The sequence below is a fragment of the Cavia porcellus genome, unplaced genomic scaffold (assembly GCF_034190915.1).
Source record: "Cavia porcellus strain 051 isolate PalLab524CR breed Dunkin Hartley unplaced genomic scaffold, mCavPor4.1 scaffold_20, whole genome shotgun sequence".
Taxonomy (NCBI): Eukaryota; Metazoa; Chordata; class Mammalia; order Rodentia; family Caviidae; genus Cavia; species Cavia porcellus.
Genome location: NW_026947503.1, coordinates 45367028 through 45394485, shown reverse-complemented (window position 1 = coordinate 45394485; position 27458 = coordinate 45367028). Strand labels below are relative to the sequence as shown.

Here is a 27458-nt window from a genome sequence, read left to right as displayed (position 1 = left end):
TCTTTCATTCTAAGGGTTGTCATTTTAATTTTTTACTAGCATTCTTTGGGGCTTAGAATTTTAAATTTTAAATCCAATAGATCTCCTGGTGTTTTGATTGCTTATGCTTATAAGTTATTGTCACCAAATCTAAGATCACAAACATGCAGTTCTATGTATTCTTCTAGGAGAAATAATTTTAACTCTTACATTTAGATTAATGGTTTATATTCATTTTATGTTTCTAGGCTTGAAGTAGGAATTCCTTTGTGTTTGTGTAGATCTGTTTTATTTTTTCAGAGTTAAAGAATTGAAACACAAATGCAGTACCTCTTGACTGGGATAACTATTGCTAATCTCTTTGTGAACTTTTCTTTCATGATTTTAGGGGGTATACATGTACTATTTTCATCTGATGACCTCATATTCACCTACTCTCTTAACATATATTGCATTTCTACCTCTATTTTGTTTATTGGAGTCTGAAAAGGAGTACTTATGTATGCAGTTTGAATCAATTTTTTCAGTTGTTTTTTCCCTTAATTTTCAATTGTACCTCTTCAGCTACAGTATAGAGAATGTCAGGAACTTCTAAGTCTCTATCAGAAATACTTGTCAGAACAGCAGGAGAAACTCACCATGTCTCTCTCAGAACTTGGTACTGCTAGGATGCAAGAGCAACAGGTAAGCATCTTTATTTTTACCCTTTGTTGTCTTTAATGAATCAGGAAGATACCAGAAGTATCATTTGCCTTTTAAGTTAGTTGTCTCACAGTATATAGTATTTTCATAAAATTTGGAAATACAAAATGTGACTGAGTTGCTGTCTTTTGCTTTCTTATGCCTTGGACTGGCAGTCAGGAATGAGAACTTGAAGCAGCCTGTATGTTAGTAGGGATCTCAGTTTGAAAACACTGCAGAAATGATAAAGAAGATACACTGCATGTTGCTTAATAAGGATAATCAAGTGGACTGTTTGTTACTCATTGCCTCTTTGGAAAGCACTAAAAAGCCTTTTCTAATTTATGTTTGTAATTCTTAGTATAAAAGTGACTAGGTGATGTATCAAAAATTTAACTGGTGAAAATTGGAGCATTTTATATAAATGAAGTATGATTGAAAAATACTGCAAGTATTTAAATTTTAAAAAATGTAAAAAAATTATTGCAATAAAAGACACATTGCTATTAATCTCCTTCAAAATATTTTTTGTTTCACCTACTTACCTGTTGCTCGCCTCTTTCTGAAGTTGTTCTAGAATTCCTTTTTTTGTGAATGCCTTTTGTTTAGCTGTTGGCTGCCTTAATGTTGTAATTCAATTAAAAACATCAGACATTTCGTGGTCGTGACTTTGAGGAAGAGCCAGAAGTCACATGGTGCCCAATCCAATGATTAAAGTGGTTCAGAACACACTGTAATAACATTTTTTATAAGCCTGCCTTTCTGTTAGGTGGTATTCAGCATTATGCTATTTATCACATTTCATAAGAATCTAAAAGAGGACTTTTATAACTGGTAAGAAAGTAGCAAGAAAGATAAGAGTTGATGGCAACATGTCTTTTACTATATTTTTTACAATTTAAACTTTGGTCCTATTTTTCATTCATCTACTCTATGTTATGTATTGATCACATAGGCAAGCATATGAATGTTTATATACGAACATAGGCATACACATATCACCAAGTAATGTAATTAAATGAATCATCAAAATTGCCATTTGTGATGTGAACAAACTCTAAAGACACTTCTTGCTCCCCAGGAACTGATACTTGTTGTCTTTTTCATATCCTTATGAGTTTAAATCTTCAAATAGATTATTTTTCCTTGCCATTTTGATGTTGTAAAGGTACTCCTAGCCTATTGCTGTTGGGCAAGCTAAAGAAAATTGAGTATGAAGATCACATTTCTGGCCATTGGTTTCACGTTTCTGCTTACTCTTGAATGACATAGGTACATGTAGAGGGTACAAAACTGAAGACACAGACATGGGACAGGAGACTGAGGAACTTTTGATGAATCTTACCACTTTAAAAATATATACTGATAATCAAGAAATAGTCAATGAAGGAAAAGAAAAAGAAAAGATAAGCAAACCAAAAGAAAAATAAATCAACAAACAACAAAATACAACAAATGGGCAGGAGGCTCTAAAGACATCTAGATAACTAGGTATAGCCCACTTTCTATCTGCTTCTGAAATTGGAGAGAAATAAAACTCTGAGTTGTTTGTGACTTAAATTTAGGGTAGTGATTTCAGGTTTCACTGGAGACCAACCATAGTTAACACTGTCTTATTTAACCCCAACCTTGAGACACAAACCTGAAGTGAAAAAAAATATTGATGTTATGGCTTGAGTGTGAATGTCTTCCTGAAGCCTCATGTGATCATAGGTAGGGTTTTTCTGAGGAGGCTGGATTTAGAGTGTGTGACAATGGGGTCGATTCATGATACACGATTAGGGTGCTAAGATTAAAGGTGTATGATTACTAAATTAGTCCACTGATTGGCTTGTTGTGATACTTTTGAAGTTTCATTTTGACCTCGTCAGGTGGACATTGTTAAACAATGTTTTTAGCAGGTGCCTAGTAATCCAGTTTTAGATTGTGTGAAAATGGAACCAAGAATTAAAGGCCATTGATAGGCTCTGCCATTTAAACCTAGAGAAGTAAAATAAACCTGTTTTTTAATATCAAAAGGAGATAGTCACTTTATTTTCTGTGCTGTGTGGTTTGTTCTTTGTGTGGCTTCTTTAAGCTGTATGAAGATAAACACCTTCTCTTCTTTCCTCAAGAGAACTGGTAAATTTAGCTAAGCCGGCTTCATTTCAGGAAGGATACCATTGTGCTGACTCTGCCCCTAAACGGGAATACTGACCTGATTGTTTCCCCTTCTCCTGCCGTAAAGTTACATGGACATGTACCCACAAATAGACTGTGCTCATCTGTATGAATCAACCTTTTTCACTCTTTTATACTCATTGTGTATTCATTTGTCTCCTATACTGTACTTTTTTAAAAAAAAACAATCATCCCATTCCATTGATGTTTGTTTACCCAGAATCTCAACAAGGATTGGTATCACACATATTATTAAATTTTATTTTTATTTAACACATATTTATATGTGTACTATAACACATAGTATTTAATCTTAACCTCTGTAAATTTTACAAAGGAGGAATCTCAGAGACAGTATGAGTGATTTTGGTCAACTAATAGAGTTAGCAAGTTGTCAAAGCTAAAATAAGAACTTGGCAGTGTGGTTCTATAGTTTTATGAAGCAGAAAAGACAGGGTAAACTTAAGATAGCTGAAAAGTGTTGAAAATTTTCTTCAGATATCCTTATTTCATAAAACTAACTTTCCTTAGCTCCTAATATTGACATACAAACTTTTGACTAACAGAATATATATGTTACTAGGGATGGGGGAAAACTGTTTCTTTCCTTGTGAGAAACCACAGTGTCACATAAAACATAAAATTTTATACTTAAAATGTTAAATTCATGTCCAGATTTTGTGTTGAAGAATGGTGGTTCATTTTTTGTGAAGCATTTATTTGACTTTGAGAGGTTTGTTTTGGTGTGTGTGTGTGTGTGTGTGTGTGTGTGTGTGTAAAATGCCATTTGCTCAGATTATATTCTTCAGCATTTTCTACAGCTTTATTAAGTCTGTACTTCTCTATAGTTTTATTAAGCCCACATCCTAGCTTATGATTTTTATGATTTATGCTGTTACCTTGGAAATAAAATGCTTCATCTGCAAGGTACATTTTTTTTCTGGTTTGCTCCCTGTCCTCTTTCTGCTTTTTCTCAAAGATGAATACATTTCCTTGTTCATTTTGTAATTCATTTTTACAAGTTGTTCATCATGGGTTCTAAGAGACATTCTTTACTTGTTCTATTTAGGTTGAAATATTTCATTGACATGTGTGAATCACTTCATTATCTCATCTTAAGAAATAGTGCTTACCCATTTTATAATCTTAGTCTTGGATGTAGAATGATATAATGATCATAGTTGTGGCAAATGTACATCTTAGAATGTTACCATAGTTGAGTGTTATTTTTATATTATTAATCCAAACTTAAAGGCATCTCAAACTATAATGTTTATAGTTTCTAATTTTGTCTTATTTGACACAATTTTTAAAAATGTATTTCTTCTGACTCGCAAGTGCTAGGTCATGACTTTGATCCCCAGAATAAAAAAAAAGATGTATTTCTTCAGTACTGTTTATTTAACATTATGAGTTGCTTCTCCTAATCTAATTTGAAGATGTTGCTGTACAAGCCTACCTTACTATTTTTCTTAACTTTGCATTATTTTGGCAGATAAATATAAATAAGTAGCTTTTAACTTTTCCTGGGATTTCTGTCTTTTCTTCAGAATGAGTAAAATTATCACTTTTAAAGCTATGGACTAAAATGGATTTTGAGGAACAATGCTGTTATGATTTGGTTAAGACACTGTTACTGAAACATTTATTTTCCTCATGATTACCTATTCCATATCTTTTAATATAGAACTGGGCCATATACTACTCAGGAATCTAAAATATTCTAATGATAAATCATTGCCAAATATACATTTAATGTCTCTTAGTGATTTCTATCACTATTGTTCCTGTAGCTTTATTAAAAGAATTTTGGTATTTCTTGGGCTGCACAGCCTTAGAATTACTTCATATCCTGTGTCTAGTTTCATTAATTCTTTTGCTTAAATTTTCTTTTAAGTGCCAACATATAGTCATATATTAATAAAGCTCCTTATCATGTTAGGTCTAATTTTGTTCTATGATTTTACTGTGCTTTTAATATGTAACATGTATATAATTTTTTTCTAGTTTAATATAAGCTATATTTGTTATTGTACCACTTTGTTATAACAACCCCTAATTTTGTTGACAGTCCAAGAAACTTTACAATACTTCTAATTAACAATGAAAACAAATTTAAGGTGTCATGGTCATTACCCTAAGCTCCTCACAAAACAAAAGATTTATAGAAAAAAAAGAATAGTATTAACAGTTACCTTCTTATCAGAAACAGTGGAAGATAGCAGTAGGATGATATATTTTTAAAAAACTAGGTGAGGGGACCTTTAGAAATTGAATAAAAATATTATTCAAAATACGAAAGTGATATAAAGATTTCCTCAAATAATTAATATTGGCCTTATAATGAATCTTAGTTGAAGTCTTCAGATAAAAGGAAATAACATAAAACTGTGTCTTAAATTCACAGGGAAATAAAAATTACCTATAAAGACAGTTATATATTTCTTTCTTAAATAATGTTACAGATACATGAGTGAAACAATAATTAGAAATTATATCGGTGAGTCTGTAAGACATGGAGATGCTCTGTGCATGAATGTGTATTTGTACAAAGGGAAAGGAGCTATACTGGAACACATTTCCTATATATGTCTGGAATTAAGTTAGTGGAAAGAAAATAAAACATAAAACACTCTGTTCACAGATAATGTGATCCTTCTATGTAGAAACTCTGAAGATTAAAAAAACTTGACAAGGCTAATAAATGCAGAATATATGATGTACATAGTCAGTTCCATTTCAGGTTAGTATCATTGAGCAGTTAAAAAGGAGTATGTTTAACAAAAGTGTAAAACGTGTACAGTGGAAATTACAGAATATTGCTGAGAGAAAGTTTAAACATCTAAAATAATAAAAAGGTTTCAACTTCATGGATCATAGGACTCAAATGTTAAAATGGAAGCTCTTCCAAAATTGATCCATAGAATTTTTTATGAACCCTGTCAGAATTGTAGCAGGTTTTGGTAATATTTTAAATGAAAACTGATAAAACAATCCTAAAATTTGATGGAAATACAAAAAAAAAAAAAATGACAGTGGCCAAAACAATTTGAGAGAGATGAATAAAATTTGAGATAAATGAAACAGAAGGTTGTCATTTATAATTTCAACATTTCATTCTAAATCTTTCCAACAGTAGGTAAAATTTTAAAGTGGCCCAAATGACTTTTGCTCTGTACTCCTTTTGCTCTGTTATGATTCCTAGTAAAAACAATTAGATAAACCTAATCTAATCACATAAGAAAAGCTTTTTCCACTTGTGAGTAAACGAGGAAGTCAGAGAAACTTCAATTAGGGAAAAATTTCAACACATCATTGTTGGCTTTAAAAATAGAGGGAACTGAAACAGATCTTGGAAGATGGCAGACAGTAAGCAGCACAGTAAACAGCTTCTCTGAGAGAAACAGCCCAGATGCTGGAATACAGCATTCTAGAGAAGACCAGAAGGAAAGAAATAGGTCCCCTTGACCCAGGAATAAACTAAAGTGAGAATTGAAGTCCACAGAGAGAATAAAAAGAAAAGAAAAGAAAAACTTAAACAGAAGCCATTAGCCAGAGGCTCTCTCACTGGAGCCAGTCCCACTATGCAAGAAGTGCCTCTGGAATCTGGAGACTCAGCAGGGAGATAAGGCAGCAGAGGCTGGTGGTAAGGGTGGGGGACTCAGTCCCCCCACAGGAGAGTTGGTGATTGGTTGGGCACTATTTCTGAGTCCAGCAGGATAAGCCTGGAACCAGAACTGCAGCTGGCTTCATTCATCCACTCCTAGCACAGAGCAGATTGGTGAAAATTGCTTGGACTGAGTCCCACCCCTGTATGCAGTCCAATAGCCAATGCCAGGATTTCCCTAAAGCTATCCCTAACCAACCCTGTCTGCACAGCACACACTAACTTGGTGAAGACTCCCTGTGGTTAATCAGCTTGGGAAAGAGGGGGTAGCTTGCCTCGCCCCTGTTTATACTCTAGTAGTCACCAGCAGATTGGGGAAAGCAGCAAACAGCAGAAATCCCTAGCCAGCACACTTCAGAGTAATTATAACCAACACAAGAAGTGCTGGGGTCTCCACACTCACTTGTCTGGAAGAAACCAGGAACATGACAAGAGGAAGCAACAAAAGGCGGTTTCCAGCCTCTAGCCCAAGCAGTACTGGTCCAGGACAGGCCAAAACAGAAGAGATTGGGAGTCACACACCTGCTGTTTTGAAGCAACAGCAACTGACATAAAGAAACAACTTTTTGAAATTATAAAAGAACTTAAAACAGAAATACTATACAAGTAAAGGAAGATGTAAGACACATAATAAAAGAATTGCTAAGCATCTCTAAAGAAGACACAGATGGAAGAATAAAGGAGCATGGAAAAAGAAGGGAAACCAATGAAAAATATTTTAAAAATTTAGAATACATGAAACAGATTCAAAGAGATAACCAGGAAATTAAAAACTCGATTGCAAGCTGGCAAAACTGCTTGAAAGAAGCTAAAGATAGACTATCAAACCTTGAAGACAGATTTGCAACTTGCAATCACGAAAGGAAAGATCTCTTAAACATAACAAGGAATCAGGAAGTAACAATACAAAGGCTAGAAGGTGACAAGAGGATCTATAATTTAAGAATAAAAAATGTGAGTGAATAAGCAGGGGTAAATACAAAAGAAATGCAAAGGCTATTTAAAGAAAACTTGCCAAGCATAGGAAAAGGAAATAATATTCAGATAAATGAGACATACAGAGATCCAGCCAAGTATAATCAAAATAGATCTACACACAGACATATAATAATCAAGATTACAGAAATTCAACACAAGAACAGAATATTAAAAGCTGTCAGAGAAAAGAAACAGATCACCTATAAATGAAAAACCATCAGAATCACGACAGACTTCTCAACCCAACCATCAAATCAAGAAGAGCTTAGAGTGAGGTATTCCAAGCCCTGAAAGAAAATAACCTCCAACCCAGATTGATTGGACCCTGCAAAACTATATCTCAAAATTAATGGAGAAACAAGGTGTGTCCATGACAAAGAGGAACTGGGGGAGTTCATGACCACCAAACCAACCTTACAAAATATACTGAAGGACATTCTAGAGAGAGAGAGAAAAAAGACCATGGTTTCAGGAACAGTGGCAGAGGGGCTCACTGAACAGGGCAGACAGTGGAATGAAGAAGAAAAGTAGACAACCAACGGCAGAAAAATAGCATGGCAGAGATTAGGCAGAGAAGGTTGGCCATAGTCACTAATATGGATGGCCTTGATATACCAATAAAGAGAAAAACAGGCAGAGTGGATCAGGAGATAGGGTCCATCAATATGCTGTATATAAGAAATGTATTTAACCTGAAAGAGGGCTTATAGATTGAAAGTCAAAGATGAGAAAACAGTGCTGTATGTGATAGGAAAAAATGTGACAGAAAAAAATGAGGGTAGCTTGCCTGGTAGCTGCAGATTGGTTGGAAAGACATGACACTTTTATACAAAGGAGAACTACTCAGCTATAAGGAAGCAAAATCTTAAGGCTCTTTAGGTAAATGGATACAATTTGAGATCATACTCAGGTAAAAAGGTTCAGAATCACTTAGGTGAATAGCAAGTTGCCTCCCTAATCTAAACACTAAAGGAGTTAGTGGGATACAAAATGTACAATGCACCCTGTGAAAATCAAAGGAGAGGAATTGTCTAAAAAGGGAAGGCACTGGCCTTTGTTAATCTTGTATCATGATTTGAAACCCATATTGTTTTCATTGCTATGTTTAGTTTGGTTATATTCTGTTCCAGTTTGGCTACTTGTACTAGATTTGATGGCATGGACAGCTACTCCAAAGATAGCAGGATATATTATGGTAAACCATTTTTGATTTCCTATTAACTTGATTTGAAGCCCTGTATTGTTTTCCTTGTCTTGCTTTGACTGATTTTATTTGAATCTGTTTTATCTGATCACTGTCTTGTTTTGACTGATTTTATTTGAATCTGTTTTGTTTGATAGAATCAAGTCTGAGGGTATAGGCAACTACTTTGAAGACAATAAGATTCACTATGATACCCATTCTGGTTTGACTTTTATCTTATTTTGAAGTCCTATAATGTCTTCAGTGTTTTGTTTTTATTGGTTTTGTTCTGTAATGTTTTGTTCAATTTTATTATGCCTGATAATATGGGCATTTCTTTTGAAGATAACAAGAGACCTTATGGTAACCATTATTGATCACCTCATATTTTGTTTTTAAAACATGTGCTATGTCCATCTTTTTGTTTTGACTGACTCCATTTTGTTTTGTCTCTTTTGGTTTTATTCTCTTCAAGATAAAAAAAAATAGAACTAAAAGCTAAGAATAGGGGGTCAATAGCAAAAAACAAGAGTGAGGAAATTTAAGTCATACAGCTATAAAAAAAGAAAACTGTATTCTGTCAACAATCTGACTGACCATGGAGAATTTATGAATACTTAATTTGACCACAACCTGCTGAATTTAGTCTTTGAGAAAACAAGCAGAGAACCTAGCCAAACCTACCTGGGATTCTGACCCATGGAACTGTGAGCTAATGAGTCTGTATTATTTTAAGCCACTGCATTTATTGTGATTTGTTATGCAGAAATAGGCAACAAATACATACAGTATTAAATACAGTATAGTACTGCAACAAGGATGCACACACAAATCAATGGGACAAAATCATGAATTCAGAAACACTCCTTTACAATTATGGTGAGTTGAGTTTTTTTTTTTTTTTTTTTTTACAAAGGTGCTAAGGTAATTAAATGGAAGAAGAAACAATTTTTCAGCAAAACATGATATCTAGGGCACACACAAAAAAAGATAAATGATAGATCCTTACTTCACACCATGCACAAAAATACAACTTCATCATTATTCTAAAATCTAGAACACTTGCCTTGAAACTAACTTTAGACTCTGACTTTTTGCACCAATTTTATTAAATAATTTGCTTGTCAATATGTTTGATCCATTATTAGATTTATCATAGTTATTTATTCAGATCATTACACAAATCACCATTATTATAGATCAGTTGCTACCACCATGAGAGAAGGGATCACCTTCTATATACTTTTTTGACAATCATACATACCTATTTCAGATCATCAGATCAGGATAAACCAAATAATAATTACTACTTGTGAAATCTTTCTGATTCTTACCTGTATATTTGAAAAGTATAATTCTTATAGTTGTGTACTTACAGTCTTGGATTCTATGTTGGTTACTTAAAATATTTTTTTTTTGTCTTTTTCATTTTTATCGGTACCGGGGATCGAACTCACGAACACCTGCTTGCAAGGCAGGTGCTTATGCCGCTGAGCTAAACCCCCAGCCCCTACTTAAAATATTTTGGAATTTTCTGTTATAGCTACATTGTGTTCTGTTAGGTATAAGGTGGTTCAATTTTAGTATAGTGGGCAATTGAGATTTCAACTGGCTTATTACTCTTAACTTTAAAAATTTATTCTTTCATATTCCTTTATGTGCCAAAAGAGTTTTAATAAATATCATGAAATCTAGTTAATTAACCTCAAATGCTAAGAGTTACATTATTTTTTAAAAAAGAAAAACTTGATCCTCAGGTTCATAAGCGTAATGATTGGGTGTTCATGCTGCATGCATGACATGTACCTCCTTTGAACCTTATTGCAACATTGGCACATTACCCATCTGACATAGGAAAAAAAAAAGAAAAACTTAAAGATTTAACTGCATGGACACTCCCCCCTCTCCGCTAAGATATTTGGCAGTTTTTTTAACCTTTCAGATTTTTAGAATTTGAATATATAATATCAACTTTGTTTTCCTTATCTATTGCACTAGCATTCTACAGTGGAGCTTGATTTAGCTGGATGCCTTTTGTTGACCTTGCCTGTGGTCACACATACATGGATGCAAGTAATTATATAACATATTGGGTATAGCACTGCCTTTGCTGAGCCTCTCTTTTTCTCAGGTTCAGAGCCTCTTTCTGCATGTAGGCTCTGCACTTACGTCATACAAAAAGGTGTTGGACTTCTTCCCTGGAATTTCAGGACTCCCAGAATGCAAAAATGGAAGCATTCGGGTATGTAAGTAAAACAGGCACTCACCTGACAAAGTATTGGTCAAAATGAATAATTTGGCAGGACTAAATTCAAAAACAAAGAGGCTACTGGTAGGAGCTACTGGTTGTTGGAGGCCAGAAGTGTAGCATACAGTCATAAACAATATATCATAGTCATTTTAATTTGCATTGCTGAGATGACTAGTGGAGTTGAACATTTTTTCATATGCATATTGTCATTTGTCTTTTCATTGAAATAACTTTTTGTCAAGTTTTTGCCCATTTTTCTTTTTGACAATTTTTTTTGTATTAATTTGTAGAAATTCTTCATATTATCTGGACACTAGTCTTTTGCTCATGGTATGTATTACGAACATCTTTGAGTGGTTTATAGCTTGTTTTTACTATCTTTATGATGTTTTTGATAAATAGAAGTTTTTAATTTAATGGAAGTTGTATTTATCAATCTTTTACAAAAAGTCCTTCCTTCCTCTAAGGCATAAAATATTTTTGTACATTGCCTTCTAAGTGTTTTATAGTTTGAAACCAGCCATATAAATAGCCAGGGGAACAATGTTCCTGACAGAAGGAACAGCAAGTATCAACTGGAAGAAAGAGGCACTTAAAATTAGTGAAAGTGAAAAGCTGAAGAGGAACTGTTGGTTCAAAAAAAATAATCTAAAATAGGGTACAGTCCTGAGAAGCTGAATGTTAGAAAGGAGATTTCTTTAGCCTCTATACTTAGAACACTCTCAGGTATCTGACTGAATGACCATAGGCTAACATTTTACATTCTATGAATCTATGAATATATCCTTGTTTCTGTAGTGAAAAATATGTACATATTTTCTGTTGACAAGCACTGTGTTTAGAATAAATCTGTAAACAAAGCTGAGGTGATCCAATTTCTGAAAAGAATATTAATTCCAAAATGATGATATGAAAAAATGATTGGGTTTTTAGAAATTGGATACCTGAGGAGTGAAAGGAGATGTTGAATACTAGTTTTACTGGACTCTTGTGTGTTTCTAATTCCAAGAACAGTAACATCTATTTCACCCAGCATATGTCTGAAGGCAGAAGATAGCATGCCTTATCTTGGCAAGTTTTTAAGGAACATTCCTTGTCTGGAGTTAAAGATTTGGACCTCTTGGGATATAACTGTGTCTAATTTGGACATCGTATTGGCATTGCCTTCTCAGTGCCTGTAGCATACTAGATGTTCAAATGGAAGGAAATCACTTTGAGGTGTTGGGTTTATGCTTTGACGTTCCTTAAAAAAAAAAAAAAAAAAAAAAAAAAAAAAAAACAACTCTTTTCCTGTTACCAGATTTACCCCCTTGTCCTTTACTCACCTCCCAGAAAGTTACATTGAAAAGCAGTAGAGAGTCCTTCAGGAACTATTTTGGTCTGTGTAAAGTAGTATAACCCATTGTCATCTGCTTTCATTACTTCAAACAGTTATCTATGAAAATTCTTTTCCATTTTGATATTTTAACAGTAATGATTTAGGAAATGTTATACTTCTTTTCTTCTCCCCTCTTTTCCTTTCTTCCTTTTTCCCTTCTCTCCTTTCTTTCTCTTTGCTTCCCTTCCTTGCTTATTAAAATTTTTATGGTTTGGTTTGGTTTGGTTTGGTTTGGTTTTTGGGACTAAATTCTATGTCTTTCGTAAAAGGAATCCAAAGTGTATATACTTTCTAAAATGTGTCAAATTATCCCACATTCTAAAAAAAAGTTAATTAAAAAAATTATTGGTTTCTAGTTAAATTATGTAAAACATTACTTTATTATTTTAAAACTTTTTTTAAAACCTAGGGTACTTTGTAAATGTTCTGTCCTGTAAATTTGTAACCTTGATTTTTAGTGGCATACCGGGGAAAAGTTTGAAACAAGACTGTTCTTAAATCAGGCACATCAAGGACATGACAAAGCACCTGACACAAAGTGGATATTAAGATTTCTTATGGGTTGAGAGAACATGGTAGACAGATAGCAGCATCTACGCAGGCTCTCTCTGAGACCCAGCTTAGAATCCAGGAATGGTGCTGATGGAGGAATCCTAACCAAGAGGAGATATACCCTGCTGACCCAAGAATGAACTGGGCTGGAGTTAAAGATACCAACTGGGAATGCAATCCTGGTGCTGTAACAGGAACAGATAAAGCCTGATTGTGGAAGGTGAGCCCGTGCCATTGAAAGCTGCAATTTGGATTTCCTGCTGCCGTGGCTGCATCTAAATCAGCTTGGCAGGGAGAGAGATGCGTGAAAGCGCTGAGAACAGGAATCGGTGAACGGAGTTAAGAGCTGGGCGGGCGGGGAGCCGTGCATCGACCTCCGGTGAGTGAGGGAAACTGGGACTCTCCCACGGTCTAAGAGGCGCCAACAGAGGACATTCTGGGACCGGGCAGACTTGCCAGAACAGGGCGCTGTAGTGACTTCAGTCACTCTCAAGCAGGATTGGTGAGCAGTGCCTAGCCAACTTGACGCTGCTGGCTGAGACCCAGTAGGTTAGCACAACCCAGATCCCAGCGCCTGAAGGTGCACCCTAGCGGTGAGGCCTTTTGGTAGGTAGGTTGACCTGGAGGGGCGGGCCCCCCATAGGCTGCCTGGTCCGTAACTGCCTGGTGCGCTGTGGTGGGCGGGAACACCTAGCTGGCACAATTCAGTCAGACTGTGGCCGACAGGGAAGGAAGCTGGGCCTCCTATATACGCTTGCATATATAAGGAACAAAGAATATGGGAAGAGGGAGCAAAAAGAAAGGCTCCTCAGCCCCCAATCCTGAGAAACAGGCAATAGCAGACACTCCACTGATAGACATAAAAGGCTGTCTCCAGAGCCTCATAGATGAGTTCAGGAATGAAGTTATTAATGACCTGAAGCAAGACATAAGCAGAATAGTCAGAGAAATGCTAAGCACCAACCAAGAAAAAACAGATGGTGGAATGGAAGAACAGAAAAAGAGGGGAGAATTATTTGATGGAGAAAATAGAGAACACGTAGAATACGTGAAGCAGGTTCAAAGAGATTACCAGGAAACTAAAAACTCTATCGAAAACTGGCATAACAGCTTGAAAGAAACTAAGGACAGATTATCTGAACTGGAGGGCAGATTTGTAATATGGGAGCATGAAATGAAAAACTTCTTAAAAATAACAAAAAAACAAACTGCAATAATACAAAAACTAGAAGATGATAAGAGGGTCTATAACTTAAGAATTAAGAACATAAGAGAAGAATGGGGACACAAACAAATGGACTACAAAAGCTATTCACAGAAATAATCCAAGAGAATTTCCCTAATTTAGCAAACAGTAAAGATATCTCAGATATATGAGGCATACAGGCCTCCAGCTACCTACAACCCAAATAGTGCTACACCCAGGTATATAATAATCAAAATTCCCGAAATCCAATATAAGAACAGAATATTAAAAGCTGTCAGAGACAAGAAACAAATCACTTTCAGAATCAGAATTACAGCAGACTTCTCGGCACAAACCATCAAATCATGAAGAGCATGGGGGGAAATAATTCAAATTTTGAGAGATAATAACCTCCAGCCAAGATTGAGATATCCTGCACAACTATCCCTGAAAATTGATGGAAAAACAAGGTGCTTTCAGGATAAAGAGGAACTAGGGGAATATGCAATCACCGATTCAACTCTACAGAGAATACTGCAGGATATTCTAAAAAAAGAAAAATACGAAGAATCCAGAAATAGTGGCAGAGAGGCCACAATGAATGGAGCAGAAAGCAAATGAAGAAGACAAACTGACAACTAATGACAGAAAAAGAGCTCAAGAGAAATGAGGCAGAGAAGATTGGATGATAGGAACAGCTATCTTTGAGAAAACAACATCGTAATAGGTAGTGCTGATTTGGTATCATCTTATTTTGAAGTCCCATCAAGCTTTTGTTCTTCTGTCTCCATAGGTCTTAACATGTTGTATCTTATTGGATTTTATTATATGTGATAGTATAAACAAAAACTTTTATAGACAAGGAGATTATACAGAAACCATAGTTCATTATCTGTTAGTTGATTCTAAATACCCTGTAATACTGTCATTCTCTTGAATGGTTATACATTGTGTTGATATATTTGATGCTACAGTATACGAAGTTATACTCAAAGATCTCAAGGAAAGAGACAATATGGTAACTACTTTTATGTCGGGATTATCTTGTGGTGAAACACTACTTTGCTTAAATGGTTATGTTTTGATCTGCACTGTTTAGTTGTTATGTCCTCTTTTATCTCAACCTCCATTTTATTATTTACTTTTTTATTTTTATCCTTTTAATTAAAGGAAAAATAAATTTTAAAAAAGCAGGATATATTATAGTAACCCACTTTGATATTCTATTAACTTGATTTGAAGCCCTGTATTGCTCTCACCATCTTGTTTTGACTGATCTTCCTCTATTCTGCTTTGCTTGATAGTACCAGGTTCAAAAGTTCAGGCAACAGCTGTGAAGATAGTGGGATTCATTATGACGCCCATACTGTTGACTGTTATCTACTTTTGAAGACCTGTAATGTCTCCAATGTTTTGATTTTGTTGATTTTGTTCTTTTCTGTTTTGTTCAATTTTATTATAACTGATGATATAGGCAATTCTATTTGAGATAGTGGGAGGCATTATGGTAACCATTGTTGATCACCTTGTATTATGTTTTTACATTAACTATTATGTCCACCCTTTTGATTTAACCGATTCTGTTCTGTTAAGTCACATTTGGTTTTACCCTCTTCCAAAAAAAGCGATAAGAACTGTGGAAGCAATAAAACCCAAAATGTGTAATAGTCATTGTACAAAAGAGAGGAAAAGAAAGTGCTCTAAATGGTATAACTGCTGTAAATTTAAGTGTATAAGATAGACAATGATATAGAGTTTTGTTGGATCATTGAACAGAACTGTTTGCAGTCTCGCTGTTTGAATGTCCACTTTATATGCTTTAATCTTGTAACTTGAACGAATATTTCTTAGATGACAATATGTAATCCATTAACTAGTGATTTCCTGTTTATTTTTTTTGTGAAATTCTGTATAACTTGTACCCTTTTTCTGCTTTTTTTCCCTTTTTCTCCTGAAATAAAAAAAAAAGATTTCTTATGAAATCTTTTGTTATTACACATAATGAAACTTGTGAGATTAATGTCTGAGTGATAGTAAAAGAGTCCCATATTAATTTCAGTAGTGTACTTCCATAGGGTTTACTTCATCTATTGGCTAAATTTTTTTGAAACTAACCTGTGTTGCTAGGGACTTTTAAAAATAACACTAGTTCTCTTTTTCTAGTAGGCCCTTTTTTACAATTCTAAATATTACCTTCCATCTGGAGCGCCATTTAATCCTAAGGAAAGGACACTTGTATTCCAGCAAGTGCTATAGCAAACTGCTTTGAATAAACATATCCTTTTATTAGGACTGGTTATAAGTGGTGTCTAACATGGAAACTTATACTTCAGATTTTCAAAGACAGCTGGTCATATATCAGTTGTTGAGCTGCTGTCATCAGCAATAACTCCTTGCTGCCATTACTCACAGTTGAAGAGATACATGATTCAGTACTGAAAAGGCAGAAGATGATTGTAAGGTTGGCCTCTCAATTAGTCAGCTTCATGTTACTATACTGAAATACCTGACGTAATTCACACTCCTTCAGTTTCCTTCAAGGGCATATCCCCAGTGGCTTAAATTACAGGAGGAAAAAAATGAACAGAGCATTAATAACTTTTGGGGATAATATCCAAAGGTCTTTTATGTGAAGGACAGAGAAAAAAGGGTACTTTAAAAAAAAAGGAAATAAAAGTGTAAGGAGTTTTCAGTAAAACAAATGCCTCGGTAAAGTGTAAATTTTGAGGGGTAAATTTTCCTTTTTAAAGTTGGGAAGCATTTATAAATTTATACTGAAAAGTGTCAGTTTAAAGAGCAAAGCAAAGTTGTCTTGAATATAAGGTGCTAAAGCTTTCTCTGGCAGAGAATGCTATTTGCCTATTATTCATTTACCCATGAGTTATCCACCTTTCCACCTTATGTGAATGCCAGTCTTCCTGAGAATGAGAGTCTCTGGCTACATAACCTGCATTACCCAACTTTATTTTCCAGACAGAATAGGACTAGAATACAGTTATAACCAGTGAAAGTTGCTCCTTTGGCTCTCTATGGTTACAGACTGTGGTGGATTGATTAATGATCAATTTGAGTGGGAACACCTAGCTGAATTGTGTCAGCATCGTTGTGGGTGTGGAATATTCACTTAAAGATTAATATCTGAATACACAAAAGGATAACAAAAGAGGGGATTTCATGCTGATTTTCCTGAAGAAGCCTTGGCTGTTTTCTTTACATCTATTTTTGTCAGAGGAGCTTGGGTCCCCACTGTTGCCAAGAATGGCTGTTGTTCTCTCTGGGAGGCTCTGGTGTTTGCTTTCATCTCGAACATTGTCTTCTGAGTTCAGTGCAGATCTCTCAGCCTTTACACAGATCTTTCAGCTTTTTGGCACAGATTCTCTAGTCTTTAGCACCAGCCCTTGGGCTTTTGGCACAGATCCTTTAGCCGCCTGATAAGACTTCCATGAGACTTCCAGCTGGACTTGGGAGGAAGCATGCTGTGGGACCCAGGCCCTCGGCTAGATTCTTTGGATCTTTAGTGTGCAAACAGATCTCTGCATTCTTCTACACTTGACTTTGTGGGTGAATACTATAATCTTACAAATTTATGTGTCCTGCATTAAGCCTGTTTGCTTGCAACCCTTGACTTACAATAGAGACAGAGGGAGGAGTGGGTGTAAGAGCTCATTCTTTTTTGTTCATTATCTTTTTCCTCTATCACAGACTGTTCTCCTCTATCACAGACTGTTCTCAACAGGGTTGATTTTTTTTTTTTAACTTCAAGGGAAATTTGGCAATATCTGAATACATGTTTGGTTGTTAAAACTGGGGTTTGCTATTGACATCTAGCAGATAGAAGTCAGTGGACCCTAATTGCAAAACATAAACCAATTTAAAGAAACCGTATTCAGTGGAATACAGACTTGATATTGGAGATTGAGCAGCCATTTTTTGACTGTAGGATGGTCTGTATCTGAGCTGAAAGATAACATTGATAACTTTGTAGAGCTGCTAAAAGAACCCCAGATGATGTGCTCCCATACACCTCATTATAAGAAAAAGCCAATGTATAATTTGAAACTAGTGGGTTTCTTTTACCTTACTTTGTTTCTAATTATCTGACAGTATTTATTTAGAAACTTAGTCACAAAGAATAAAGTATAAATTGTTATGAATAGGCCATAGGCAATGAAAAGAGTAAGAAATCTTACACCAAGATACATTTGGGCAAAGAGACAGTGTGGAAAGTGCACCTGGTGAGTAGAGAAGTATACAATCTAGAAAAATATTAAATATTTCTGGGTACAGACATAAATTTGCCTATTGAGAGATTAAAAATATCTTAAGAGGAGTTGAAAGCATTTTGTGAGTCTCTTTATTGAGGCACTTTCCTGCCACAATAAATGTATTCATTTTGGTGCCAGAATTTGATCACTTAAACATCTACAGATCTGTGGTTATCTTGGATCATGTATGAATTTAAAGTGCTTTGGCTTCTGTCGCTTGTGGTGACAGATACATTGAAAGAAAGGTGGTAGAAGTAAGCAACATCATATGTGTGTGAAAGACTAAGAGATAATGCTGATTTGGCTCTTTGTGATCCTTTTCTGAGTATGAGTCAATATCAAATCTAAAACACTGTATCTCGCCTTGAAACCTCATTCAAATCATATTGTCATTTGAGATTACATCACACAGTTTTAAAAGACAAACGGAAACTTAACAGTGTGACCTAAGAGAATAAAAGTATACATAGCAATAATTGTCAGAAACAAAAAATAAAATATTCAACATAGAAAAAGCCCGTAACCATGAAATTGCCTTATGTTCTCAGGAAAGTGGCATTTCTTTATTATGTCTATGCTAGCTGTTTGCCTAAATTATAGGTACTCTACAAGCAGCTATTTTCAGGGTACAGATAAGTGAAAGAAGTCAGACTCAACAGGTGATATACTATATGAGTTCATTTATATGACAATCCAGGAAAAATCCCTACAATTTAGGAGCAAAGATAGGTGCGAAGGTTGGGAGACAGGTTCCTTACAAAGGAGCAGGGGGTGTTTTTTGATATGAGAGAATTATTTATAGAAACAAGTCATCAGCAAAAGTTATAGCAGGTGATAAGGTTGGGGGAGAGTTGCTTATAAAGTAGAAGGGGTTACTTTTTGGCATGAGGGAACTATATGTGGTTCTAGAGGTTGAATACAGGTCTCACACGTGCTAAGCACACATTCTACATCTGAGCCACATCCAATTATCTTCTTATTACTATTATCCAACACTATTGATTTCCCAAAGCTTAAAGAATGAATATTATTGTGTAGATTGTACCTTACTTTTAAAAATGAATGCCTTGTTAGTAACAGCAAAAGACTGAATTGGAGTTCAGAAACTACTCTAGGTATTTTGATCAGGAAGAAATTTAGTTCTTAAAAATGAGTATATGGGAAAGATGTGAAAGGGTTAAAGAAGCAGGTTCCATGTTAGACCTCCAGTAGTGACCTCAGAAAAAAATATAACTAATATACAAAGGAAGCAATGTCCTGAGACAGTGCTATAATCTTGTTGGAATTAGAAGCAGTCCATTTGTTGCTGCCACAACTGGCCCTAAAAACCCAGGAAACAAAGACTAGATGTCCATTAATGAGATGTAGGGGTTAGAAAGCCAGATCAGGTTGTTGCCTCTGCTACTGAAACAACTGCTGTGTGTTTTCCAGAAAACTGACTAAAATTCCCTGGAATGTCACTGCAGCAAAGAATTCTCTTGCTTTCACTATTGTCCTTGTCATCAGAGACTAAGAAATAAGACCTCCAAAACTCATGTGAGATAGACAGAACCTGAATGGCATTTAGAGTGTAACTGCAAAGATGGCTGGAATATGTGATTTGTAACTTCTCCAGTTTTACAGATAAGTGGAAGGTAAGATGGAGGTGTAGTAAGCCAAACCTCGATAGCCAGGGCATTACCTAAATTTCCATTAATAAGAGACTGTTTAAATATATGTTTACTATAGATGATAGATTATAGGTGTTCAGTAAGCCAGAGTAATTGCGCTCTTTTTTTTTTTTTTTGGTACCAGATATTGAACACACGACTGCATGCTTGCAAGACAGGCGCTTATGCCACTGTGCTAAATCCCCAGCCAGTAATGGCACTGTTGAGTATAGGTCAATAAATATGGGATAGTTAAATGCTGAACTCTTAAATCTAGCCTATACCAAAGCCAGTGTCTGAAAGTTTAAATTGGTGCTGCAAGTTTCCAAATTTATAAATAATACAAAAGATCTGTAAGAGTTTTCTATGTAAGGGAAATGAACTGATAAACTATTCTGTTTATGTAGAATCAGTGGCAAATATGTGATAGAACACAATTTTTCTATTGGCTATGAATTCCAAACGTTACCTTCCAGATGGCATTTGGGTCACTTTTCTTAGACAGTGACGTAATTGCATCATTTTAATTTCACCTGCTAGGATTAGTTTGTGTATTGGCCACGTTCTTGTATATGCCTACAACATATGCATGGGCCATCCATTCAAGTAGGTTCACTGAAAACAAAAGCTCCATGGAGAGGTATTTCATTCTGTGAACAGAAGTCATCCAACCCCACCTTGCAATGTGCATGGGATTGAGCCTGGGACCTTGTGCATGCTAGGCAGGTACTCTCCCAGCCCAAAGTCTTGTGCTAAGTTCTGCCCTCTCTCAGCCTCACAATATGAAACTGAATTCTGGAAATATTTTTTATTTAAAAGTAAGCAATTTTTGTTTTCAATGTATAAGAAATGATACTAAATTGTCTCAGAATCTAAATGGCCAGACATTCCATAACAGACTTTAGTTATTTTTAATAGTTTTCTCAAATTAAGACTCAAAATAGCTATTTTAAGTAAACTAGAGCAGCTCTTTTGTCTTCATCGTAAACTTCAGACCCTAAACAAACCATGAAGCTGGGCAGTGCACTGTTTAATTTTCAAATTGGATTTTTCATTATGTTTTATGATAACTTTTTATTAAGTTGCTTCTCAGCCTTCTGTTTAGACTTAAAAAGATTTATGGCAAATGATGTAGGCGCTTATTTGGACAAACAAATGCAATAAATCAGCTTACTCTTTCAATAAAATGTTATTAATAGAACACATTATTCTGTTCAATATTATGTTATCTTAAAATTAAGCAGAACATTAGTGATGATGAAACTAGTTTCTATCAATACATTCCTGTAATGAATCCTCTTGTAGGAAAACTTTTTAAGGAGGAAGAATGCCTTTAGCACAAGTACCAACCCTTCACAGCTTCTAAAAACTGGTAGGATTTCTTTGCATTTGTTTTGATGTTAAGAAGGTAGTTTCTTGAAAATTACCTTGAATCAGTTAGAGCATGAATGTTCCTTAAATGATTTTTGTTTAACTGAGAAATTTATTTGACCTGGGAGGAACCCAAATATGTGCTTCATAAAGTCAGAAAGGCAGTGCCTGTGGTAACATATAGTCCAGGGGTGTAAGAATTGCTAGACTCTTCTGATGTAATATAATTCCTATAAAGTATCTTACTGAATAAAAATAAATGATACTCTGATATGAAAGATAATGACATTGACTCTAATGTTTCAAAACTCAAAACATGAAAATTCCCTAGGATTAGAATTTTGTTTTGGCCCTTACTTATCCACTATATTCCCAATTGCTACTTTAGATTTATGGCTTTAAAATGAAAGGTGGTTGAGTCTCAAGATAGTGTTACCATCTTAAGAGACATACATGATCGCTTTGGAAAACTGAGCAATCTGCAGATAGTTCTGTTGTGGTTAAGATAGTAAAGTGTAAAGTACGTTTGAAGAACACTACTATTAGCAATAGTCCAGAAATTAAAGAGAGTTGGATGTTAAGTTGATTACAACTGCAAGTGAAAATGCTTAAAAAGTTTATTAGAGATGTATTTGCTTAACATTTTATTGTCACTTGAAGTCTGAAAGTTTTTTCAGACTTTCTGGCATTCCAGATTTACTCCTTTACCTTCTGCTATTTTGTATTTTTAATCTGAATGTAAGAAGTAAAAATATTTATTGTAATTTTGTTCTCATTTAATTAAGACTTTATTATTTGAGGAAGTGAGGATTATGGTAAGGTAAAAAAAAAAAAATAGGAAAATCCAAGCCATCTTTGAACCATTCTTTTTTTGTGGGGAAGGGCACTGGGGATCAAACTCAGAACCTCATGCTTGCCAGGCAGGCGCTTATGCCATTGAACTATATCCCTGGCCCCTGAACCATTCTTCTGACTTAAGGTAGTTTCCATAACTCATCAGGCAAATAATTTCAGCATATTGTTATACAACTCTGTTAGTAAACAGATGAGCGCTACACTTACTGAATCCACGTTAACATTTTATAAACACACTGTCCTCTTTCTGTACTCATTTTAAAAGCAGGTGATTACAGAGGGTGATGGTACACACGTGTAATCTCAGCACTTGGAAAGTAGAGGCATGGAGGTCATCATGAGTTCAAGGCCAGCCTGGACCTTGTAGTGAGTTCAAAGCATGCCTAACTTACATAGTGAGACCCTGTCTCAAAAGAACAAAAATAAAAGTAAATGATTGTCATAATTTTTTCATACTAATACGAGACTACTTAAAATCTGCATTTGAGTTGTACTGTCATATTGTTGCATAAGGCAGTACACCACTGGTTTTAATTTCTCTATAACAGTGATTGTATGTGGACACTTTGATGGCAGCTAATTGGTTATCTCTGCAATGTACTTTTTTCTACTTCCCAACATTTTAGTATCATCTATGTGTGTAAGGGATATTGATCTGTAGTTTTCTTTTCTTGTGATGATTTTGTCTCAGTTTTGGTATTAGAATAATTCTGACTCCATTAGATGAATTGGAAATTGTTTCATTTCTCTATTTCCTAGGGCGTGCATTTTTAAAAAAACTAATGATGGAACTAATCACTGAAGCCATCAAGAACAGAGCTTTCTACTGAGAAGGCTTTTTAGGAGTATAAAGATTTTGTGTTTTGTTTTCAATTTGTTTTTGCCTTTCAAGGAATTTGCCTATCTCATTTAAGGAGTTATATACAGTAGCATTAACTTGGTATTATTCTTTTATTATCTTAGTAATGTCTAGGCATCTGGATCTGTCTGCCTCTTTTTCCTTTTTGATTTTGATCATTTATATCATAGTTTTTGATAAATGTTACTGATTTTTAACAAGGTAGCTTTTATTAAATTTTTCTATTGTTTTGTGTTCATTTCTTTCTGCGTTTGTTTATTTTTCTTGCCCTTTTTTTCATTTTAATTTTCATTTCTTCTGACTTGCTAAGATGGGCATCTGGTTCACTGATTTGGAACTTAATTTCTTTTCTGACATGGTTGCGTGCCACATAATGATGTCCCAAAATGACATTACCCTAAAAGATTATATTACCTAGTGACAACTGTACCATCTTAGTTGTGCAAATATACTCTATGATGTTCACACAATGAGAAAATCACCTGAGTGCATTCTGCCATTAAGCAGTGGATAACTGTGTAAGTATTTAAAGCTGTAAATTTCCCTTTGAGAATTCTTTTAGATACATCCCACAAATTTTTTCTTTTGATTTATTTCAAAATACTTCTTAGTTATTATTTCTTTTTTGAATAGTTTATAGTCACATAATATTTTAAGTTCCCAAATAATTGCAGGTTTCTCATATAGCATTTTAAAATTAATTTGTAATTTAATTGTTATGATCAGAAAATGTATTTTTCACAATTTCAATTCCTTAAATTATTGAAACTTTAAAAAATATATTCTATGATATGGTTTATCTTGGTAACTATTTTATCTGCATGTAAAAATAATCTAATATATAGTTATTAGACGCAGTGTTCTCTCCTGTGTATGCTATCTGTATGTGTGTATGTATATAGATATCTTAATATTTTTAGAGTATCATTCAGATCTCTTTACAATTTGAGTTTGTGGTCTGCTTTTTCTATCAGCTAATAAAAGACAACTTTAAAATTAGCTACTATGATTATAGACTTATTTTTCCCTTTATTTCCATCTTTCTCTCATGTATTTTGTTTCCATTATTTGATGCATTTACATTTAGGATTATTAGATATTTTTTAGTTATCAATTTCTTACTATTTTTATATGTCGTTTCTTTATTCCTGTCATTATTACTTCTTCTGAAATATACTTAATATGATAAGACTTGAATTCCAGCTTTTTTGTGACTGTATTTGTAGATCTTTTTTCTATCCTCTTTCTTTAGCACCATCTTTATGCTTATAATTCGTGTAGAATTCTCATAACTAGTGCACGTCAGGTTTTGGTTTGGAATCCAGTCTGAAAAATCTCTGGAATTTTATGTGATTATATGGAACCTTTTTATTTGATGTAATGATCAATTTGATGATGTCTAAATCTGCATCTTGTAATTTATTTTCTAATTATCACTAATCTTTCAGATTTATTTAGAAATTTCTATGTTTTGGTTAAGTAGTTTTAGTATTTATCATATCATCTCTATTTTAGGTTCATAATGTTTGTTTTTACTTGTTTATGGTTTCTCTATAACACTGAATGGCGAAGCTTTTATAGACAAGTGCCCAAACTACAACCCAGAACTCACTGGTTTATCATAAAGTGCCAACACTGCAATAAAACCTGAATCTGAGGTCTTAGTGTAGAAAAAACAACTCATGCATTAACATGTTTTGTCTTTAAAACAAATAACACGCATGTCATACATTTGCTACCACTGCTTTAGAGTCTGCAATATGCAATAAGCCACCTTCAAATATTTTATCACTTTCAACTAATATTTTACCATTTCATGTACAATGTGCAGTAACCCTACAACAGAATATTTCCATTTCACTCTTACATTTTTTTCTATTACTTCACCCTATATTCACTTCTGTCTGTTAAATAAATGTATTATTTCTATTATTACTGTACTGATCAAATATTGTTGTGGTTTGTTTAAATGTCCCTCCCAAAGCCTCAGACAGTCATGGAGGTGGCTGAGTCTAGGGTTTGTGATTGGCTTAGTATCCAGCACTGGGATTGGTACTGAGTGCTGTACCCGCTCAGGGACAGGTAGCTGGCATACAGTATAAGGGAAGGAAGGAGGCATGCCTTCCCCTTTTGCCCATTTTGCTCTTGTTGTTTGTGGCTGCCATGAATGATTGTCTCTCAGCCACACACCCTGCCCTGGAACCAACTGAGTATGGACTAAAACCTACACAAAGTTTCCTTCCTTCGTTTTGTCTTAGCAACCAGAGAAAAGTAACCAAGACACTTATCTTTTATTTTAAAATGTTAAGTATAAAAATGTTGCTCTTATGTAAATTTCCTTTAATCCTCATTCATTTTTATCTAAATATCTATGTAGTATTTTTTATTTATGTATAAAGATGTTTGTTTATGGTTATGTGGTTTCTTATGTTGGTAGATTCCTTTATTTTTTGTTTGCCAAAAGAAAAGGTCTATTTCAGTTTCTTTTTCTTTTGGCTTTTTGAGACAAGGTCTAGCTATTTAGTTAAGGCTGGCCTTTAATTCACTATGTAGCCTAGTGCTGGCCTTGACCTCACAGCAGTCTTCCTGCCTCTCCCTGGAGTGCTGGGATACAGGCTTGCACCACTACACTTGCCTTTTCACTTTTAGTTAATTTCACTTGTGGTTATTCAGTCAGTTATATCTGAGGTACTGGGAAATAAACCCAGGCCCTTGCACTTGCCAAGCTTTTTTAGTTTTTAAAGTAAGTTTTTGCTTGCTATATACATTTCTGGATTAGCAGTTTCCTTTCTTCTTCATTGTCTTCATAGTCATCTTTTTCTTTTACCACCACTTTATAAATATTTTATTATTTCTTTTTATAAAAGTGAGACATTGCTCTTTTTTTCCCTTTCTTTCTTTTTTGAAGGTAATACTTTTATAAACTGCTAGCTCTAAAAGTCTGTTAAGGGATTTCATACCATAACAAAGCATTGTTTTCTTTGTGGTCTTTTCTGCTTCAGTCTCATTGAGTTTTGGGGTTTATGGGTTTGTAGCTCTTTTGTTTACAATGTCAATTAAATACTCTACTCCCTGTATCATCTGAACTTTCTGACACTTGCATTACACTGCTACAGAGGTACTCAATTGTTAATATTCCTCTCTAGCTTTTTTTTTAAAGAGAATAAAACCAAGCAAAATAAAAACAGAATAAAGCCAATAAAAACAAACCAGTGTAAGACACACAGGACTTCAAAACAATACGAAATCCACAGTGGTTATCATAATGCCTCTTGTTGCCTTCAGAATAGCTACAGATACCTTCAGACATAGTAAAACTCAAACAGAATAAAAAGAAACAATAAAAACAAAACAATGAATGCAGTAAAAGACTTCAAAACAAGATAAGAGTAAATTCAAAATGACTACCATAATGTATCTTGTTATCTTTAAAATAGATGCCCATGCCCTCAGATATAATAAAATCAAACAAAACAATAAAACCCAACCCAACAAAACAAAATGCTACAGGACTTCAAAGTAAGATGATAGGGAATTAACAATGGCCAACACCTTCAGAAGGAGATCCCCCATAGATGCTACATTGCATATTGTTATCCTCTGAATAAATGATCAAACTACCAGCTTTAGACCTGCAAAGTCAGTAGAACAGTAAGCACTACAAGCATTAAATTGTATTTTATCTCAATAGCTATCCTTGTGGCCTGTGTATCTTTGGATCAGTAGATCACCTATGGCAGGTTTGAGGAGGGCTGGGTTTTCTTATTTCCCAGCCTGTGTACCAGAAGGGGCTAGTGTCCTGCTCTCCTCTCAGTGGCCCATGCATGGAGCTGATTTGCAGGGGAAAAGGCTGGAGTCTGGCTGTCCCCAGCAGCCCGTGCATAGCACCTATTTGAAGGGAGAGCTTGCTTCTTCTTGACTCCTTGTTCTCTTCCCCCACAGTCCTCCTCTCTAGCTGTTATGTTCAGACAAAAGATATTTATAATAAGAACACTTCTTTGGGATGTATATAGTTATTAACTTATTAATAACTGTGTTTCATTTTGCTACTGTGTCATGAAGTAGGCATAGGCGATATAGTTGATGAATATACCTTTTCCTGGCTGAACTCAAGGTTATTTTTGCTATGGTTATATTTAACTCTTATAAGGTAATTATAACAAAGCTGAATGACTTGCTCAAAGTAACAAAACCTAAAGTCAAATTCATGTGCAGTTTGGTAACTAGCCAAAATCCATTACTTCAGCAAATACTTCTTTTTCTGTAGTTCTTATTTAAATCTTACTCCTCTTTTATTGCTTTGGCCCTCAAAATGAGTATACTCTTTACAAAATTCCTATTATATAACAATTTGGGATTTCTTTAATTATAAAGTTAGAACTAAACTTGTAAAAAACATAGCTTTTCTTTCTTTTTTCAATTTTTAGCCCATTATATTATGTAC

At 34.6% G+C, this 27458-nt stretch overlaps 1 protein-coding gene and 1 non-coding gene across 5 annotated transcripts in view; both read left to right on the top strand.

Moving 5' to 3' along the window:
- The window catches only part of Kiaa1328 (KIAA1328 ortholog), a 287886-nt gene that overhangs the window by 89842 nt on the left and 170586 nt on the right, over positions 1–27458 (top strand). For all 4 annotated transcript variants that reach the window (XR_001202191.3, XM_023566814.2, XM_003474074.5 and 1 more), the window contains exon 6: positions 536–663. Coding sequence is in view for 3 of the 4 variants with exons in the window: in XM_023566814.2 (XP_023422582.1) it covers positions 536–663 (128 nt within the window). In the remaining variant the exon portion in view is untranslated. The remainder of the gene's footprint in view (positions 1–535; positions 664–27458) is intronic.
- LOC111758065 (small nucleolar RNA U13) lies at positions 10398–10499 on the top strand. Its single transcript, XR_002792300.1, has one exon. It is a non-coding gene; the product is annotated as a small nucleolar RNA U13 (small nucleolar RNA).